The sequence below is a fragment of the Haliaeetus leucocephalus genome, unplaced genomic scaffold, assembly GCF_000737465.1.
Source record: "Haliaeetus leucocephalus isolate CR32 unplaced genomic scaffold, Haliaeetus_leucocephalus-4.0 Scaffold217, whole genome shotgun sequence".
In the NCBI taxonomy this organism is placed as follows: Eukaryota; Metazoa; Chordata; class Aves; order Accipitriformes; family Accipitridae; genus Haliaeetus; species Haliaeetus leucocephalus.
Genome location: NW_010972653.1, coordinates 189,329 through 210,255, shown reverse-complemented (window position 1 = coordinate 210,255; position 20,927 = coordinate 189,329). Strand labels below are relative to the sequence as shown.

Genomic DNA, 20,927 nt, shown 5'->3' with positions numbered 1-20,927 from the left:
AACCGGCGCAGCCCTCCGACCGACATGGCTGCGAGCGACAAAGAAGCGCCAACAGCAGGCCAGAAAAAGAAAAAAAAAAAACCCAAACCGAACCAGTAGTACTTAGCGTTTTCCAGACCAAACGGGCTTCGTCCCCACCTGGGCTCGCTTGAGGCGAGGGGCGCCGCCTGCCCCTGAGGACAGCCGTGAGGGGGCTCGCGCTGCCCCCTGCGGGGGGGCGGCGGGGCCGTGTGCAGCGCTGACAGAGCCCGCCGGGGAACGGAACGGCGCGGAGCGGGTCTGGCCGAAACCGCCTCCCTCAGACCTCCCCGAGGCCCAGGGAGGGCGTTCGGCTCTTGAAAGCTGTTCGACAGACGTCAGCTGCTCTCCTCAAGGTACTTAAAAAAGCTCATGACCAGACTCCTGAAGGTCTGAAGGTTCACAGAGGTTTCCTGAAGGCATCACAAAGGCCGGCAGGCCAGAGGCAGACTGACGGCACCGATGGCTCCCGTTCGCAAGCCCTTTATTGCTACGGTGGGTTTAAACACACTTGGCAAAAGAAAGCGGCACAAACTTAGGCCTAAACTGGCACCATCGCTCTAGTAAAACAGCGGTAGTAAAACATACACAGTAATAGTATCACAGCTACCGTGGCATTACTTCAGCTCAGGTATTACTTCCTTCAAAAAAACCATGCATTTTGAGAAAACCCAGTAATTTCCTATGGAATTACAAAAATGAAAAACGGAGCTTGCTCAGATTGAAACATACTAAGATGAACCTACATTCAGTTTGCACGGTTTTGAAACCAGGCTAAATTTACCATTAGAAAAGAATGCTTTTTACCTTAAACCTTTCTAAAAAGAAGTAACAAAAATGCAGCCTTACACAGTTGTTTCTTCACATAAATGGAACCACTAAAGGTTTATCTTGTGGGTTTTCTGGGTTTTTCTTAAAAAACTTTTCTCTAACAGTGGCACTATCTGTTGTTACAATAGAGTACCTGAATTGTATTTTAAAATGTAGTACATTGGTAACGTTTTATAGAGTATTTTTAGGAGACATAACAGATAACAAGGATAAACAGTCCTTTATCCTCTGCTATGCTGTACTGTGGCACAGAGGACAGAAGTTATAATTGCTCGCTTCTTTGGCTTTCATACAATGCTTACATACACTGCACATCCAGAATCGATACTCCAGGATAGGGTCTCCTGTTGCAACACATATAGGAAGTTTCTCATCTCCACTATTAAAAAAAAAAAAAAAAAAAGTTGAAAGAATAAAAACATGGTTTTAAAATAGCAACAAAGACTCATTTTGTAGTAATTTGCAAAACAGCATAAATACCTAATTGTGTGCCTACAGCTAGCTACAAAACTTGCAATGCTCATCTGTAAAATACTGCTTCTCTATTCAGCTGTGTGCCACTTTTTGATTAGAAGTTATTAAATCACGTAACACTTCACTGTTAATATAGCCAAGTATGTAAATCTTCACACAACAGAATGCACACCCCCAGAACCATACAGTCAACAAATCGGGACCAGCAGATCCAAAAGATTAAGTGAAAAGAAGCAGCAAAGGCCATATAAATGTAAGGTTCAATTAGACACCTGCACTACTATTACATTTATTCCTCTGAAGAGTCAACATGAAAGCCACTAGTGAGATTCTGTACGTCTGCACAGTAAAACAAGACAGATTAAAATCCTATTCATTAAAAAGAAAATCGATTCACAATGAATTCCCATACAAATTCCATGCTGTTAGCAGGAAACATACGTAAAAGACACCATTGTGGGTACAGCCACTCCAAGGACTTACCCCTTAAAGGTGCCCTTCATATTCTAATTCTTTCACTTGATATATTCACCTTCTCACACCATGTAGATTTAGGTAATTCACAAAACACTGGAGACTTATTAGTTAATAATGGTTAAACATTCACTTGTTGACATTTGCATCACACCACGAAGGTGATGCAAACGGTAACATTATTACTTTAATGGCACATGACGCCTTACCAAAGGTCCTAAAACTTCTGTGCTCTGTCCACATGTATTTCAAATTAAGATGAAGGTATATCTTTACACTGAGTTCCTCAAATGCAGTCAGTGTCTATTCTCCCAAATAAAATAGTGTTGTATTACCCTTTCTGCAAACTGGCTAACCCTGCATCATTCTTGCCCAATATTTGGTTTAAGTAGCAAAACACCCAATTGGTCACACAAAACCTGCTAAAACCCAAATGCAGACAATAGCAGAAAAGAATGCTAGTATTATTACGGTATCATATAAATATAAACCTACCTCTCAAGAGCATAATCCAGATCAGATTTTTTGTTATACTTCGGACAATGTCTCGTGAATATCTCTAGAGCAAGGTCTTCATACTGTTGCCTCTGCTCTGGCCTAAGAGTTTCCAAGGATTCTAGTTTAACAAAGGCTTTAGAACAAATATCAAATGCTCTGTTTGCACATGCGCAGAGTGCCAAAAGGGAATAGATTTCAACTGCAGGGATAATGTCTTCATAATCTCGCAAATGAAGAGCTAAGAAATGGGGGGGGGGAAGGAAATTATTACATGTCTTCTGTGAAGTGCAAGCATCTGTATGAAGCATTTGCTACTGTTAGACAGTACTAGTCTTACAAATTGGACACAGTGAACCAAAGTGGCTCAACACTTTTTAAAAATAAATAAAAATAAGGGGATCTGACTGGGAAATTAAAGTGCCTTTTTGAGACACTTTTTTTAAAAAAAAAAACCAAACATGTTAGAAGTATTTGAAATGGACCTTCATTACTTGGACAAAGTATAGGGCGCTCTTTGCTTCTCTAACTCCCACAAGTTTTTTCTGAAGCTCTACATGGAGGAGTGATATGAATTCAGGCATGCCTTGTAATTTAAAGAAAGAAACAAAACAGTCAACAGAACATCTACAGATGTTGTCCAGTTTAACCAGGTAATATTTGGTAAGTTAAAATTTGCATTGTCTCCCAAGAAAATACTTTCCAGTTATCTTGACTGCAGCCACATTCAATTCATTATATGGTTCTGTTCTAAATTCCATGCTTCTAGCAAGAATAGAAAAATGTGCCAACTACAAATGAACTTATGTGCTGTGCAGATCTGCAAAATTTGAACAGTTTCTTTACAGGGTTAAAAATGGAAGTCCTACCTGTTTTAAGTGCTGCATCTACAGAACCTTTATAAAGCTGTCTTTGTGCAAGTATGAAAAAATGGTAAGCCTCAGCTCCTCGCCAAGCATTGTCTGCAAAGCGATTAGTTGAAGAAAGAACATCTTCTTCTAGCAAACCAGCCAAAGCTGAAGCAGTCTGAAAACAAAGCAGTATCACAAGTAGTTTTTATACGAAACAGATACAGCAGGAAATGGGGATATATGAAAAGAACTTTTCTGTACCTGGTGATTACACCATCTGTGTTAACTAGGGAAAATAGAAATACATGGACCTAAAGCGAACATTGTTAGGCATTTTATACAGTGCATAGGCAGAACATATGGTGCAGATTTTCAAAGATAAATATCATATACATGTGTACAAATATATTCTGTGCACATCTGCAGACTGGTTCATAGTTTGGATTAATACTGCATTTCAACACCAGATCTCTTAAAACTTTGTCTAAACTATTTCATTTGTGCACATGAAGATGAAAGTGTGAGCAGAAAAAAAAAATGCTTCCATTTGCTTCTGCCATATCTGGAGCCATCTTCCTGCTAAATCATAGCCAACACAGCTTAATCTAATCACAGATCTCTCTTTGGGATTGATACTTACTCCTAAATGACAGGAACGTGAGAGTCTTGCAGAAAAAAAAAAATTGTGGAGTTTTTAGTATGATTTTCATTGTTATAGTGAAAATATTAAGACAAACACATTGAACTTAGGAAGAAAAATATCTATTAATACATATTATTTAAATGTTTTAAAATAATACTTTAAACAATATGTTTTCATGGAAGACTTACTTTAAGGAAAGCTTTGTTCATAGCAGGAAAAAGCGTTATTAAAAAACTATAATAGCCTCACATGAAGATAGCTTTATTTATTCTGACTAGGTAGGACATACCAGAATTCAGAAAGAAAGAAAAAGACACTACCTCTGAACTTTTTCCTTTAACTTTCCCCCGTTGTGCATTTTGCATTTGTTCATGGCACTGTTCTATAAGTAAGGCTGATAATACATAAAGCTTTTTAACTCGCAAAGGCTTTGTCCTTTTCTTTGACTCTTCATCTGCAATCTTAAAAAACAAAACCAAGGAATTTAATGTAGATATAAAAAAAATATATATATATATATTAGAAGAGGCGCTTCATTCTCTTGGACAATTGCATGCTTGTACAAACCTAGGAAATCACGCCAAAAAACGATTCTGCATTTGAATGTAATAATTTAGACTGCAAACAGAACTATAAATTAAAATGTCAAAGTGAAGAATGCACATTATTCTGTATTTATTTAGCTAACAAGTATATAAAGCCAGATTCTCGGGAAGGATAAATCAGTGTAACCATGTATAAGTCTATTGACTTAATATAAAAATAAACTAAAAAATAGCAAGTTTTAAACACTGAAGTGTGACAAATACATAGCTTTCAATAAGGTCTGGTGGTTTTCCCAGAAAAGAAGAATGGCTTTTGAAAGTAACATATATACATATATATTACTATAAATATTTGCTGTAAAAATTATGTATCAGTCTTACAGACTTTATAAGCTATGTACAGAAATCTCTGCAGCCAAACCAAATCTAAGCAACATCTTTATCTTAAAAGCACACCACAGCAGTTTCTAACTGAAGGTACCAGTTGAAGAAATACCAAAATTTAACTTCCAGTTAATGACATTACTATTTTTAAAAGTAAAGGAGATAAAACTAATCCAAACAACATATAAAATAACGTGGACATTGCACCCAGGCCGTCTACTATACTCCTTTACAAGGCAATGCAGGGCAACAGGACCTTTTCTGAGGTGCAGTTCATCTCATTCTGAAGTGAAAGTCTCAAATCAGATGGCTTGTGTCCTGAAAGTGTCCTCTCCACTGGCTACAGAGGACATCCAGGGTAACTAGTGCAGATAGAGGTTAGACCTGAACTTAGGAGCTGGATTAATCTTTGCAGTATCCTGTATAATGACATCTGCTTATTGCCTGGACATTGTTAACACTAAAATAATCCCAAGAAAACAAAAGTAGCATGGAAATAATAAGAGCTAGTCCAAAGCCCCAGTTATTTGACATAAAAATAAAACCTGCAATACCTTGAACATGAGCTTAGCAGCTTCAAAGAAATAATTGGCTTTACGATAGAGTTCTATAGCATCAAGGATTTTATTCTTTTCCAGTAAATGACTTGCATATCTGGCTAACAAGGATCCAATCTCTTTCATATTGTGGTTTTTAGCCAGTTCCACAGCTTTATTCCACTAGAAATGAAAGCAGACAATTATCAACCTCATTTTTTCAAATACATTCTCAGAACAAGCTAGTTATCCATGAATAGTCTGCAACATTTGTGTGCAATATTTCATCGCCATTTAGAGCCAGGCTACTATAAAATTAAAGTAAAAAGCAAGAGAATGCAAATGCTAACATCATTGTCAATCATGTGATACAGCAGGCCTGTGAAACAAATGCTGGACTTCTGTCCAAAACCACATACAAAGCAGTTGCTTCTGCTTTGGTAAAAGCTTTGCAAAATCACTTCATTGCTGCTCTTAGCTGGACATGTGGTTTTCAACACTTCTGATATTATTAAAACCCAGACTGTCAAAAGCATGTCTAAAAGAGGACTTTAGCCCATAAGCTTAAGGCACAAACAATACCACTTTACTTATCCTTCTATACACCTCATTTTGCCCGTGAATTTTCCTGGTTTTCAGCAGTTTGGCTACTGTGTTTGCCCCAGATCAAAAGTTTGGCAGGACTGAGAAACTTAGCAGAATCTCATACCTAATAGCCCTTCAGATCCATAAACTAGGAAATTGTTCACATAAAGCCAGCACTAGCCAGTCCTGCCATTCCCATACGTCAAGTTCCTTGTAGCCATTCTCAGTTTCTCTCTTATTTGTGTTGACACAAACGTTTGCACTGATAAGTCATGCTGGGGAACAGCTCTAGCTGTAAACATATAGATCATTTTTCAGATCAGTTCTTTTCCAGCTACATCCTAAACACAGCCACAAATACATTTGCATCTGTGCAAGGAAGGAGAGGTATGTGGAAAATGAGCAGCCAGGAGCTCTCCAGTCTTCCTCCCATTCCATCAGGAGGCAGCACAGCCTAGCTTTACAAAGGCCACAAATGTCTATATGCTGAGCATACTTACCACACACACACAGAAGTAGCACTGCTGCATATAGCTTTGTCCCTCCACTGGTCTAATCCTAATTTCAGATAACTGGCTTAAGCACTGAAGTATGAATTTTCCAGAAATCATGACGAATCATCAGACACTTAACAAGGACTTGTATTTAACTCGGCATTAGGATAGAAATCTCACTGTTAAATTGGTATCGGTAAAGCAGATTATCTACTGCTGTTTTACCTGGTTGAGATGTACACAGGTATCTACTGCATCCTTTGGTCGATTACATTTCAGAAAGGCTGACACTGCTTGTTCACACATCCCCACTCTTACAAACATATAAGCTATATCCTGCAAAAAACATTAGCACTGTGTTAAATTCACTTCCAGATTTTTAGTATGTTGCGTAGCAACTACAGTACTATTATATTCTTGTTTAATTTAATTTCATTTCAAGAAGGTGGGGAAAAGGGATTGTTTGCTTCATGGATCCTGTGAAGAAAACATGCACCATTGTAAATCTTTAGAACAGCATGATACCTTCACATGCTGTTTCTAAATTTTAAAAAATGCTATTTAAAAATTTTTCTTTCAAATCAAATCATACCAGAAGGACTGTGTTCTTACTATTTAGAGTATTTCACGAAACTTCACTATTAGAAAGAGGTTAAAAAGAAAGTGCCATGTCTTGCTTTGTTCAAACAACTGAAAATGGCATGAAATGAGTGTGTTTTGCATTTTTCAAGCATTTTGGATTAATCAATCATATCATAGTTTTAAATTAGCTATTACTTACTAGGTCATTTCAGGCTATACCACCTACTTTCCCCCCTTTCAGCAGCGTATCTTCAATTTTCATTGTACATTACCATTCCCACCAGAGCTACTATGTAAGAAGTTAAACCAGGTATAGCAACCAGGAAGAATTTGGGGAAAAAAAAAAAAAAACCAGTACAGACTAGATGACATAATGAAAGCTAAAGTTAGTGTCCAGCCATGAGGAGTGATTTCTCAGTGAAGCATAGCCATTTTAGAGAGAAATGACACAATTTGGGGAGGGAATCAGTGACTTCACCATGTGGCCATAAAGCGTGATGAATAATCTTTCTGGGGAACCTGGACAATAAGGGAAAGGAAAAATGATGGAGTATGAAAAATTATTATTATTATTATTGGAGATCAATACCAAAGTAACCCCATTATGCTTACGTGAGTTGGTCATACACTGCATTCTTTCACTCTTTCTTTCTTAACCCTCCCAAGATGGGAAATCTTAAATAAATAGTTGAGCATAAGACAGTGAAAAATAAACATGCTTTTTGCTTACAGGGAGCAGCTTATTATTCTCTGGAAGTGAGTTAGCTAGATTCTGCAGTCCTTGGTAGTCCTCTAGCATGTAGTAACATTCAGCTAAACGTTCCTGGTTTCGTCCTTGTACATAATACTGGACAGCATTTAACCTAATAAAAAAAAAAAATGTGGTGGCTTCTGATATATAAACACAAGTGAAGCTTCTCATTGTGTAAGCCTTTTGAATTAGTAAATTTAAAATGACAATTTTAAATATGTAACTTTGCTTGAGAGCACTTTTGTGGCTAGTATTTAACTGTTTTTCTAAAATGCACTAAAAGTTTTAATTTTCAGAGATCATTATATTGAAGTAGTAGCAAGATTGATTCTATGACTAGCATAAGGTTAGGAAGTCAAGGAATCTTAAAACTGCATTCCCACATCTGCACAGATCATGGCTGATAATGGACAACTTACAACTAAACTTTCAGAAAAAGGCTTTACTGTTGTGCCTCCATATTTTAAAACACAAGCACTAAAATCTCCAAGACCATTCTCCAAAGTTACCTAAAGCATCTAAAAACCAACTTTGAAAATCTAGTCACAAGTTTTCAACTGCGTTGGGACCCAAGCTCTTTGTGATAATATAGTCTGGGTAATTGCAATACATAGTGGAGCTGTGGAACTCTATGAGACAGTGTCCTGGACACTAAAAGTTTACATGGGCTTAGAAGGCAACAAGAAAAGTTCATGAAAGAATATTTCTCTGCAAGTTATTAACTACAAAGAAGTCACTTCTGGCTCAGTAAGTACCTGACTGCAAAATGTGTTCTGGAGAAATACCATTACATGCATGCACTGTTCTTAAAATCTTCCTTGGGTGCCCAGTTTGGGCAATAGCTGGAGACAGATCCAGGTTAGGGAGAACTCTGGACCTTTTCAAATATTTGTGGGTTTAAGCATTCTAGAAAGCTTGTGATTAGTTTTGAAATTCACTGATGTTTAATAATTCTCTCCTACTTTTAACTGATTTTCTTCAATACTTTCTATATCCAGCCTAATACAACTGTATAGGTATTTTTCTTCCCCTCCCCTCCTTTGAAGCAGACACACTTCTGGCAAAACTGAGATCTTTATCACCTTCATTCTTTAGATTGTTGATCAACAGCTCTCTGTTGAAAGGTACATGCAGCAATGGAACCATAAAGATCTGGGCTAAATCTCATCATTCCAAAAATTATCCCATATCTTGCATCCTGACTTTCCTGACATCTATGCCTCCTCATAAATTAAGTCTTGTCATCAGTTTTACAATTTCCTTTGCAATTTCCTTCTTACTAGTTCCTCTACAGAACATACCATTTCTGACGGTCTGCAAAATAATCTCCAATAGCATTGTGTGCTTGTTCAAGAAGGGCATCATCTGAATCACCTGAGCCAGTTTTCAGTAGCTGCAACACTCTAAACCAATCTCCCAGTTTTATCCGTAGTCCAATGGCAAGATCTCTAGTATAAACAGAAAATAGCAGGAAAATGTCAGAGACAATAAAATAGCTAGCAAAAATCTTGAGAAAAGTATCCAAAAGTATTTTCATGTTCATAACCTACATCGCAGGTATCACAGTGATGCTGGATATCTTGTTTACAATTTAAACAGTATTTCATAAAAGCAAATACTCAGAGAGCTCACAGGTTTTATATGCGCTTCCGTATTAGCCATACTCCTGTGTGAGGACTTAAGTGAGCAGCTGGCGAGACAGTTGGGCTGATGCTACTTCAGGTCTCCTCTTATTCTGCAGGTGCATAGAAAATCAATGGGAGAGATCTATACATGTCTTTTAAAAATGCCCTAAACTTACAAGTAAGTTAAGGATGGCAACAGCAAGTCAGTGCAGTCAACTAAATAAGAGCATCTGTCTAAAAAATTTAAAATTGTATTTGAAAAGTAGATTTATTTCTGCCTGATTTATGGTAGGTCCTTATCAAGACTTTTCTAGGGGTGAGGAGACACATAAGGTCAATTCAGAATTCCCACATTCTTGTAGCTGGAAAATAAGATGCTCTTCTGTTGAAGAAACCAGTTAAAAAAACTAAGTCTGACTTCTGCAATCCTATAATGGCCAAATTTCTCTTCAGCCACGTGGAAAGGAATATGCCATATCTAAAAATCAGTGTTACAGTGCAACTGAAGTGCTTATGAGGCAGTCCACCTCTCTGAACCAGCATAATTCCATTGCCTAATTAATTATGTGCAAGAAAGTTTTCCATTACCAGGCTCTAACATCATCTCTCCCCAGCTCCTGCCTCCTGCCCCACTCCTTACTGGAGAAGAGGAAGGTTTCTCATTCTTATAGCATGAAAGAAGAAATAATTTTTTCTCCATCATTCCCTACTTTTTTTCATGGCTCCGTTAATCAAAGCTTAAAATTTTCACATGTGCAGAAGTGATTCATGCTTCTCCATGTTTGACTACCACCTACAGGCTACATTATACAACTGCTGCTTATTATTTCTCATTATCCTTTTTCAGGAAAGGCAGTGCTTTAGCTAATTACTTAGCGTTAATTTATATGTCCCAGTAATACTGTAATTTTGCATTGTTTGTTTTCATTCCTGAGCAAAAATTCCATTGATTGGTCAATTTCATCCAGAGTCCTTTCTGCCTTTCCAGAGATTACAGTTCATTAAAAACTCTGTTGTTTGTATATGTAATTGGAAAGAATGTACTTGGCTACTAGCTAAGAGCAACAGTACATAAATTAAACATTAGTTAAGATTGTTTGTATTTCTGGAATCCCAGTTGAAATACCGAGAAAATACTTGCGAAAAAAACATCTATGAAACACAATGCTACCTAGAGCAGCTGAGGTTTTGCGAACAGTTTGGAATGTGCTGATTTACATACAAAATTGGTTATCTATGGATACAACAAAATTCTCTCCATCTGATCCTTTTCTGTCTTTCCAGAAACTGGTAAAGAGTCTTCAGTGCTAAAACAGCCATTCCTTATTAAGGCAAGCATTTAAACTGAAAGAGAGTAGATTCAGAGTAGATGTAAGTTCGTTCTTCACTGTGAGGGTGGTGAGGCACTGGAACAGGTTGCCCGGGGAGGTTGTGGCTTCCCCATCCCTGGCAGTGTTCAAGGCCAGGTCGGATGGGGCCTTGAGCAACCTGGTGTAGCGGAAGGTGTCCCTACCTATGGCACGGGGGTTGGAACTAGATGATCTTTAAGGTCCCTTCCAACCCAAACCATTCTATGATTGTACGATAATTTTTTTCTTTTTTTTTTTCTTTATTTGCTGCCGAGATGACTACATGCAATTACCTTCTGTCCATATCCAGATACATTCTTTCAGCTTCTTCAAATCTGCTAAAATAGGCTGCCACTTCTGCTTGCTTCATTGCCTCACTCTGCAGGTTGCCTAGACGCTTCACAAATTTAATACCTTGATAATCTTTGCAACGTACAAAAGCTTGTTCAGCAGTCTGCAGATCCAGCTTCTGAAGAGCAGCTTCAGCCAGGAGACGCCTGTGTGAAAAACAAACATAATAGGTGGAAAAGCAGCTATAAAGTAAATTAAATGAGGATCCATTTAACTAGTCATTATTTAAAGAAGACATTGAAGTTACTGCAATTGTATTGTTCACTAATCTTAATTCAGTTGTGTTTGTCCCCAGTCCATTCTGTGATCTATCCAGTACTTGCTTAGGGAAAGATGTTCAAATAATTGCTAATATTTTTTTTGTTCAACTGTTCAAATGGACACTGGCTTGGGAAGAATGGGCAGGGTTTGAGTATTACAGTTGTCCTATGTGAAATGTGCATAGGTAGAAATATCTAAATGGAACTGCATTGAGACCAGCAACACATATCATAACTTTAAGCCTTGATGGCAGTCTCCAACTAAATTGGCCATGAAGAATAAATTATCCTTCTAATCGATCTGGATGTTCCTTGTCCAGTTAGGACAGCAGTGTGGGAGAACAGGGCAGTTTGGGAAACCTCATACTGGTACTGCCCCATTGGTTAGTTCTGCAAATAGAGAATTTCTACCTTCAGGCCAGCCTACGTCCATCAGGTGCTTGAATGAGCTCTAGAATTTTCTGCAAAAATAAGGCTAGGTAAATTTAGACTGGCTAATTGACATTTTGAAACAAAGTCAGTGCAGTAGGGCACTGACAAAACCAATAATATTATTGCTGTATTCAGTGACCTAAGCCATGCTTAAGCAGTATCAGCTCAGTATTTTTGAATCAATTTGAGAAGGTTAGTATCACTTCAACTCAAGTGCTCATCTTTGACATCAATGAAACCAAGAGAAAAACAGTATGGCAAACTTAATCTATCTGCAACACACATCACCCTGTTTGTTGCATTCTAGCAGTAAGGGCACTGTCCTGTTCTGATCTAGAATATATTTGCTTTATATCAAGCACTTCTAATCCATCTCTTCTGTATAAATATGTGACGTATCATATGTTTCCTTGCATAGTGAAAATTAAATTCATGGCAATTTTGGAGCAAGGTGAACAGCATTTGACATATATTTTGTGATTTTACAATATAAAACTTTCACTGAGACACAGACTTTACAGTCTAATAATCACTATAGATGACTAATAGTCATTTTATATTAAATAAATAGATGGTACTAGCAAAAAGCATGAATGACTTCAAAACTCCAAAAATCTTCAGCTAGTTCCAAGACCTTAGTAAAAATGAAGACTCGCAAAACTAACATTTTACCCTACATACTCAAACTAATAAAATTACAGTACTATTACAGAAACTTTCAACATGCAGCTATCAAATCCTGTTTTTCACAATGTACATTCCAGAGATGAAAGCACAACTGGACAGGAAGGAACGCTTTTTGGGACAAACTTTTAAAGCAAGCTGTCTTGGCCAGTCTTTCCACAATTCTAAATTCCCCTCTGAACTGTTAGAATTAACAGAGAACTCTCAACCCCCTTTGATGCAACCCAAACATCCAATACTGCAAGAAATCAGTTAGCTTCAAAACAGAGCCAAAATTACTAAAGAGAGGAACAGATAGAGAAACAATCTCCATAGAGTTAAAGAGAATTGGCATCATTCAACATGTAACTTGTCAATGAAGTTTTAGTTTCTGCTACTGACTTTTCATTAAATTATCTATTGAGGCATTTACTCTTCCAGGCCTTATGACACAGGATATTAAATAGATTTCCAGAACTTCTGTTTTCACAGGTCTACTCTTACATGTTTGCTGTGCAGGCTTTTCAAGTTTAGTTTAATAGCTGAGTCCATGTTTAGTTTAAACATGCCAACATCTCCTTTTCTGCACTGTAACATGATTAACATACCCAGCTCTTCTCATTTCTGTCCTTCATGGCCTGTCCAAAACGCTACAAGGTTAGTCAACTGCTCTTATCTTGTTATCATTCTAATGTCTTCCCTTTACTGGGTTTTAAGCTCTTTGTCATCAAGGCTCAATATAATATATATAAATAAATACCCTCTCAACTTATGACCAGTTTGAATTTTAATTTAACCAACTTAAAGTTAGCTCTCTGCCAGCTTTTTCATTTCTTTTAGATTTGCCCCTAAAAGCAGGGAGCACTGCATTTTGGGGCTCATACAGCATAGAGCAAAAAGATGTCCTAAGCCTGTACCCTATACCCACTACCATGACACACACAGCATGCCTTCCATTCTAGGTACTACAACATCCATAAGATCATAAGAGTTCCAATTTAACAACAGCCCAATTTTGGGGTTTAAGAACTAGGAGCCTGGGGAAGCACTGGCCCCAATTTCTTTTTTAAGATGGCTGCTGAGGAGTCTTGAACACTTGTTCAGCATCTCCTGAAACACGCACTCTCAAATGCTCAGAAACAAAAACCTCACTTTCTTCCATTCTGGGAAACCATAAAGCCACACAGCTTGAAACTGCCCAAACACATCAGTTGCAAAAGAGGTGGGGAGCCAGGCTAGCAGGTGACTGCAAGGCTCTCTTTGGGCCTTCCCTCAACGCTGTAATACTCCTTTGGAGTTGATTCAGCCCAATGAAGAGATGTTCTCAGTTAGAATAGCAGCCCTTCAGCATGCAGCTGAGCACTGTTACCTTTTGGGTTTTGTTTTTTTTTTTTCTTAAATGATTCTGTTTAAAGTGTATACTGCTTTGGCTGGTGTTGATTTAAGGTTTTGTACTTTAATACTAGATCTGTCTGAACAGGAAAAGAATACAAAAGAACACAAATTTAAACAAAGTTGGCTTATAAAGAGATTTTACCAAAGTCTGGGATGTGGATTGTCTTCTATGAATTGGGAAGATTCCTCAATGCCAACTTTTTCAATCAATGCTCGACTGTCTCGTAATGACCGAATCTCGAAATTGATGATGTAATCTTTGTTAGGATGTTCAGGATTCTAACATAGTGGATAAAGAAACATAATTTTATTGCACATCACCTTTATTTTCACCCAACATACTTATCTACTGCTCAAATCATTAGAACAGACACCAACTCTTCCTACAAAATAAAATTAATTATACTTACCTTTAATATTTCATCCAGAAGAACAGATTTGATTTCTAAATCTTCAAAGTTGCAAATATATCCAGAAGTTTGTATAGGTTCCTTAAAGTTAAACAAAGGAATGAACTTGTAGTCTGTCTGATTAAATCCTAACCAAATCTGTTAGGTATACATAAAGATACTTTCTTCTTCAAACTAGGATTTAATTGCATTTTCAACAGGAAACAAATCCTAAAATCATTAACATTATTGACAATTCCATATACACAGACATAATGAAAAATCCTCATGTTTTCTGTAATTAAATTATGAGAAAGAGGTAAAGGAACACTTGCCAATATGTAGATTCAACTGAACTGTGTTATGCAAATATCTTTACTAAAATTGCGTTTATATTTTCCAAAGCATACAAAAAATATGCTCCTGAAAATATCTCATAGATTTAAGAAAAAATATGACAGCATTTTTATCTTTCCAGGACTGATAGTTCATTTTATTTATTTGTTCCTAAACAACACTCCCACATTAGAGTTGACAAGATTTTGAGATTTCCAGAAGCAAGTTTATATAAATAAACGCTTGCCTAATTGAACAGTCAGCACAAGAATACTACTATTCAATATAAAGCCATTAATTTATGAGCAAATTTGTAAAATGAGTAGTTTGCATATGTTAATATTTACCTCCGGATCCAAGTTTCTGAAAACATACATTCTTGTTTTCTCCATCATTGCAAACAAATCTGGGTTATCTTTGGCCCATTTCATATCCCAGACATCTTTGCGTTCCAGTTTCAGCTGCTCACCTATCACTTGCTGTCCTGTACTGTCTACTGCCCGTGTATCCAAGTCAAAGAAAGTCAGAACACCTGAAAGGTCTATGATGGCAACACGACTACAGAGAAACAAAGGAAGAAAAAATAAGACAGCTAAATAATATTATTCAAGGTTGTAAATCTGAAATAGTTCCCTAAACTGGCACACTCAGGCCAAATTTCCCCTCTAATCTAATACCACTATAATTCCATGGATTCAGTGAGATGCATGTGATTTTCATCTACCTGCACAGCAGAGAGAGACCAGAGACATGAAAAGAAGTTTTTCATCTGCTCATAGAGGATCTGACCCTGCAAAGGTTCTCAAATATGCCCATTTTTATTCAGCACTTCGAAGATCCTTAGTACTTCAGATATCAAGTTGAGTAAATAGCAGGTTCTGCCCCTCACAAAACTTTTCTTGACAGAGCCTAAAATTAACAACCAGAGTTGTTTATTTACTAGGAGGCAGATTCTTAAATTAAAAAGACAGTGCAATGATGCAGACTATTAATCTCTAAAACAGGATTTCTTATATTTCTGCAAAGGGTATTCTTTAGGTTTTTTCCAGACAATATGAAGTATAATCCAATTAATCTTTGAAGTAATTTAAAATATGGGAAAAATACAATTTCTAAAGCGTTACATTTGAAAATTTCCAGTTACATAGGTCTTCAGTGAATCATACTAGCCTATATTTACTACAATGCCATTTTAAAAGTATTTCTAAATATTGAAAGGTATTTAGATACCCTTAATCCCTATTAAAATTTCAAAAGCAATTTAGAAAATTAACTTCAAAATGCTTATGGATCTCAGCCTTTTTCACTAGCACAAAGTCATTTAGGAAGGAAACAGCTTGGCTTCAAAACAAAATTAATGTGGCTCTGACTAGATCACATTGCCTTTTAAGTGAAGCAATCTATTTTTGGTCTATACCTAAAAAGGTGAGCGATCTACACACACATTAGGAATTTTGTTTGAAATTATGAAGTTATTTTGAAGTGATTAAAATTGTCTTACAAGTCCTCTTTAGTCAGTATATTTTTGCCTTTTCTGCTAAGATTCTCATGCTCTCTCTTGCAAAGAACAGCTGTTAAGTAGAAAGCAACTTCAGTATTGGCACAGATGAAGCTTAGGAAAACCAGTCTTGCTAGAAGCATTGCCAACAGCTACAGCTTGTAACAATGGAAAATTAATGTGGGATGAACAAAGTTTCCAGGCATTAGTAGGACACAGAAATAGAAAGAAGCCTTAGAGATATAAAATTTCAGGTTATGACATAATTTTGTCAATTCATGTCATGATCACAGGGAGCTTATGTTTGGTTCATCTAATAAAGATATTTTCATGTGTATGTTTCCTTAAACTTCCCACACAAACCCTGAAGAGTTTAAAACATGAGAGCTTTACTAACACAGTCTCTCAGAGAAATCTGATGACTGGCCAGAGGTAATTAATTAGTAATAAATAAATGGTTAAGCAACCATTAATAACAACTAAAAATTAATAAATAGTTTATAATAAAGTAGAGTTAGCATATAATTATTACAGAATCAGAGAATTAATAGAATTAGTGTTTTCAGAAATTGTAGTCGTTTATTTTAAAATCTGATACCTGTGTTACAAGCAGATCCATAACTTACCTGGAGTTGCAGTTCAAAGACAGCTGATATGCACGACAGTTCAGGGTATACTTCTGTACTATAGCAACGCTAGGAAGACTGTATCTCTGAATAGTGCCAGATTCTCTTCCCTAGAGAAAAGCAGTGCTTGCTTATTGAGAGAATTTTTCCATCAATAAACTCTTTAAAAAGGTTTTATTTATATGCTGTCCTAGACAAAAGAGTTTTTGGATAAGTGACAGAGCAGAAGTGGAAAGAGGGAATGTCATCACCCTAGAAGTTCCGAATTCTGCTATTTAAACAAGATACTTTAAGATGTTAAAATTTACAGATTTGCTTAAATCGGGGATATTAAAACTAACAGCCATAGTCCGCATGCAGCCCACAGAACAGTTTCAGGAGCCCAGCAATTCCTCATGAACCTTCAGACATGGTCTACCTAACACAAAAGGAGAACCATGAAAACATCCCTGTCCCATGCTGGTAAGTCCACTCAAACAGTGCCATATGACAGTGCCAGCTCGGGTCTGAAAGCAGTACAGCTGCGTTCATGTAGCGCTGTCTGCATGCTAACAAGTCTCACCAATTACTTCAAGACCTGAGGTAGCTTTAAAAACAAATGCTGTAAAATATACTGGTTATTCAAAGGCTTGAGTAACAGTAAATATATCTAAGTACCAATGTGGTTTATCTTTATTTTGCTGAATGACACACCCACATCCTGTGTCAAGACACTATCAGGCCAACATTCTAAAATGAGTTTGACATCCCTGGACTGAAATGATCACTGCCACTATTTTCTCATGGTGTTTCTGTAGACTGAACAACATATCCAGCTTATTTTACCTACTGTTTAACCTTTATGCTGGAAATTAGTCAGTATTAAACTTTAAGGTAGTCCAAAGTTTATTCCTTTCGCCCTCACCCCCAAAGCCACCCCTAAGATCCTGAGCATAAAATTACCTTTCATCTTTGATTTTTTTTACATCTATATGCCCTATAAACTGAAAAGCAGATTTGGTCAAAAGTGTTAGAAAATCTAACCACTGTAATATGCATTCAGCTTCAGCACATTTATCCAGATCTGGTCTCAAAGGCATTTCTTTTCATTCTCTTCCCTTCCTTTTAATCAAAGTTACTGATTAATTATTCTCTTAATTTCATTTTCTCACTCTTACTCTTCAAACACAAACAGAATCCCATAGTCACCTAACTGTCACACTTTTTTCATTCATGTTTTTTCCCATGACCCACTGATTTTGTAAAATCCAAAGGATATAACACACACACAAAAAAAAAAAAAAAAATCACTGGAGTAGGGACATGGGAAACCATCAAGATCTTTCTTGAGAAGGTGGATAAAATGAAGAAACAGTAATGTTCTTCTATCTTTGTTCTGCTCGGTTTGTTTTAAAGCCCACCCCTATGCCTGTTTATCTAATGAGGTCACTTTTCAGATTGGAAAAGAAATGCACCAGCTGTTTGGCATGATACAATAACTCAAATAATACATATGTATAATCCATAAAGGTATTAATATCTATATAGCATACTACCTACATGTGATATTATATAACACCACACATTATACCATTAACATGTAAATAGACAAATTTTTTAAATCTTTGTGCATTTACATGCAGCCTAAAAGAGACTTCCCAGAACTCAGATTACAGAATTAAGTCCTGATCTGGACTTTATCAAACCCTGTGTATAAGTACTAACTCAAACAACTAGTCTGTACTTAAACTGTAAGCACTTAGTGAATTAGCCCTCCTAAAGAAAGAGTACAGCTTAACGGAAGAATCTGTTCAAGTTATCTTTGAGGACATCTAGAAAGCTATTTCATCTGTATTAAGTTCTAAATTCAGAAATGCTTTGAAACTATGACTGCTTATGAACAAACTGCAGAAGAATCTCCTGCCTACAAGCACAAGAGGTAATTAGGAGTTATTTTGATCATGTAACTTACCACAAGTAGTATCTTATCAGATGCTGTTATTGCACAAATTGGATCTCTTGTTCCCTGAAAGTATACAAGTGATATCGATATCAGTTTTAATGCAACAGTAAAAATGCACTGCTAAAGAAACAAGTTTTATTTAAATAGACAAGAATCTTGGTAAGTATCCACATGAAAAGGGGCTACCAAACCTTGTCAGTATATAGTATATAGATGGTTTATGATATTAGTATGGGAATCATGACAATAATAATATTAACAGCTTCCTTTCTTCTCCTGCCCCTCCTCCAGAAAAATAAGAAACCCCAAATGTAACAGGTGTTTGACAGAAAACACAAGAAAGCAACTATCTCTGACTTGTGAGGCCTGCAATTCATAAGTACAGAAGCGAGCATGCATGTGCACACACACACACACGAAGTGAAAAAGGCTGAAAATACTAGAAAAGATTACAAGGGTTATTGAGTTTCAACAAGCTTATACTTTGTTTAAGTAAGGGGAGCTGCTTCTCACCAAGAAGACATCGGGTATCTACATAGTGGACCTCAGAATATACCTTTTCTATGTTCCCTACAGTGTGGTATATATTTCCAGTAATGCATAATGACACAGTTAATGATGCACTAACCAGAGGGAAGAAAAATAACACTTACGTACAAAAGGTAGAAGTAAAAGAAAATTTAAGTATAACCACTTCTACTAATGAAAATCTATGAAAATAAATAAAGCAATGCTAACTACTTCTCTTTCAAGTTACCAGTGGCACCTCAATAAACTAGTTAAAAACATCACTCACTTCAATAGCTCTGCTGTAATCAAGGTGTCCATCTGAAGATCCTGAAGGGCTGTCATCAATATGATAAATCCTGTAGAACAGGAAAGTTAGGAGAAAAATGAGTCCAAAGAAAGGATCATTTCTGATAGCATATAGATATCATCAATCCTTGGAGAATAAACCATTGCAATTGGAAAAGAGAATAAAAGCTATGCCTGTTCTTATGTTCCAGTAGTATCCCATTTGAAAACCCTGCTTTGTATTGATAAAATGATATGGTACTTGCTTTCACTTTCACAGCCCCTGATGGTCTGTCTATTCCCATATGATCTATAAACTTTCATTCCGCAACAAGAAGTTCCTGCAAACCATCAACCACCCCAACTGTCTCTTCAAATGTTCACTTCCATATTTCCTCAGGCTCTTCTCCATACTTATGGAGAGCTTCACCTTCACAGCCACAAAACTTACTGTATTCAACACTTCATCCTAACTTCTCTTTTGCCTTAAAAAGTAGCATCAGGAAAGAATTTAGAATGCTAAAATCATAGTTTATGCTGAATTACAACTATTTACTTTTTCAGTATTTCTATCAAATTTACAATCTTGTCCAAGGCCAGGACATTGAGGTACTAGAACCATGTAAGTTGTTACAACAGGTACAAATAATTATTCATTATTATGGAAATATTGTGACAGGGGATGATAGATTTATAGAAAGATGCTATAGTGTCTCTATGGAAGAAAACATAACACAAAAGAAAATTGTAAACAATTGTGGAGGTGACAGAAAAGTTAATGCCACTAATGAGCACCTGGGAAGGAAATATCTTGGAGGCAAAATGATGTTGACTTTGGCTTGTTTAGTTTGGGAGGATTAAAGTCCATACAGGATTAGACATCAAAGATATAATCAGACACAAGTAAGAACTAGCTGGATATACTATGTCCTTACAGCTATTGACACGCAAGAAGCAGTTAAAGCTATCAGAGGGAATATAGCTGAATATAGCCTAGAAACTAACAGTATGGAAGAGAAAAAGGGGAGGGAGAAAAAAAAGCATCAAGACACACAGCTCTGTAAGGGAAGCACGCAGCAAGCAAATAGAGACACTGAACAGGACTAACCCAAAAAAGTCTAAGAGATTTGGATAACAAACACACATTTGTTATGAAAACCTATTCTTTAGTATTTAATCTTACAGGCCTGCAAGTCAACAAATCTGAGTAGAAAAATGAGAAGACAACAGTTCACATTTTAGGCATGGGAGAATCCACCTTTATCAATGATACCAGTACAAAGGAAGAAAAATGACAAAGTCTGAAGACAAACCTTTCCCTGCCTTCTTTTCTGGTCCGTGCTACCTGATTAATTTCCATTGCTGTGAGCTTCTTGGCCACACGATACTGCCAGATGTAAAATGCTTCTTTTGAAGCTGCTATCACATGTGTTTTGGTCATTGTGACAAACAATGGTCCTGTTATGAAACCCAAATTGTTGTAAAATTAGAACAGCAAGTATTGGACTAGATGCTAATTTGTAAACTGTTTCCCAGATGGATGAAACCATATCTCCATGGACTAAAAGCAAAAAAACCAAAAACAACAACAGAACACAGACAA

At 36.7% G+C, this 20,927-nt stretch overlaps 2 protein-coding genes across 3 annotated transcripts in view; both read right to left on the bottom strand.

Annotated features, from left to right (window-relative positions):
• Positions 1-636, bottom strand: part of TTC32 (tetratricopeptide repeat domain 32) — a 2,861-nt gene extending 2,225 nt beyond the window's left edge. The window contains exons 1-2 of the mRNA XM_010566738.1: positions 629-636; positions 139-342 (exon numbers count right to left, since the gene is read on the bottom strand). Of these exons, the coding sequence (XP_010565040.1) occupies positions 139-342; positions 629-636 (212 nt within the window). The remainder of the gene's footprint in view (positions 1-138; positions 343-628) is intronic.
• WDR35 (WD repeat domain 35) overlaps positions 1-20,927 on the bottom strand; it is a 52,524-nt gene that overhangs the window by 6,125 nt on the left and 25,472 nt on the right. The window contains exons 12-27 of one of the 2 annotated variants that reach the window (XM_010566639.1): positions 20,638-20,782; positions 19,326-19,395; positions 18,539-18,592; positions 16,588-16,697; positions 14,811-15,021; positions 14,149-14,229; positions 13,881-14,017; positions 10,931-11,134; positions 8,965-9,111; positions 7,643-7,775; positions 6,556-6,666; positions 5,270-5,434; positions 4,107-4,247; positions 3,162-3,318; positions 2,293-2,533; positions 1,055-1,228 (exon numbers count right to left, since the gene is read on the bottom strand). In XM_010566639.1, coding sequence (XP_010564941.1) covers positions 1,081-1,228; positions 2,293-2,533; positions 3,162-3,318; positions 4,107-4,247; positions 5,270-5,434; positions 6,556-6,666; positions 7,643-7,775; positions 8,965-9,111; positions 10,931-11,134; positions 13,881-14,017; positions 14,149-14,229; positions 14,811-15,021; positions 16,588-16,697; positions 18,539-18,592; positions 19,326-19,395; positions 20,638-20,782 — 2,255 coding nt within the window. In that variant the 3' untranslated portion in view covers positions 1,055-1,080. Of the gene's footprint in view, positions 1-739; positions 1,229-2,292; positions 2,534-3,161; positions 3,319-4,106; positions 4,248-5,269; positions 5,435-6,555; positions 6,667-7,642; positions 7,776-8,964; positions 9,112-10,930; positions 11,135-13,880; positions 14,018-14,148; positions 14,230-14,810; positions 15,022-16,587; positions 16,698-18,538; positions 18,593-19,325; positions 19,396-20,637; positions 20,783-20,927 lie in introns of those variants that run through there. The other variant, XM_010566638.1, reaches the window with a different exon arrangement.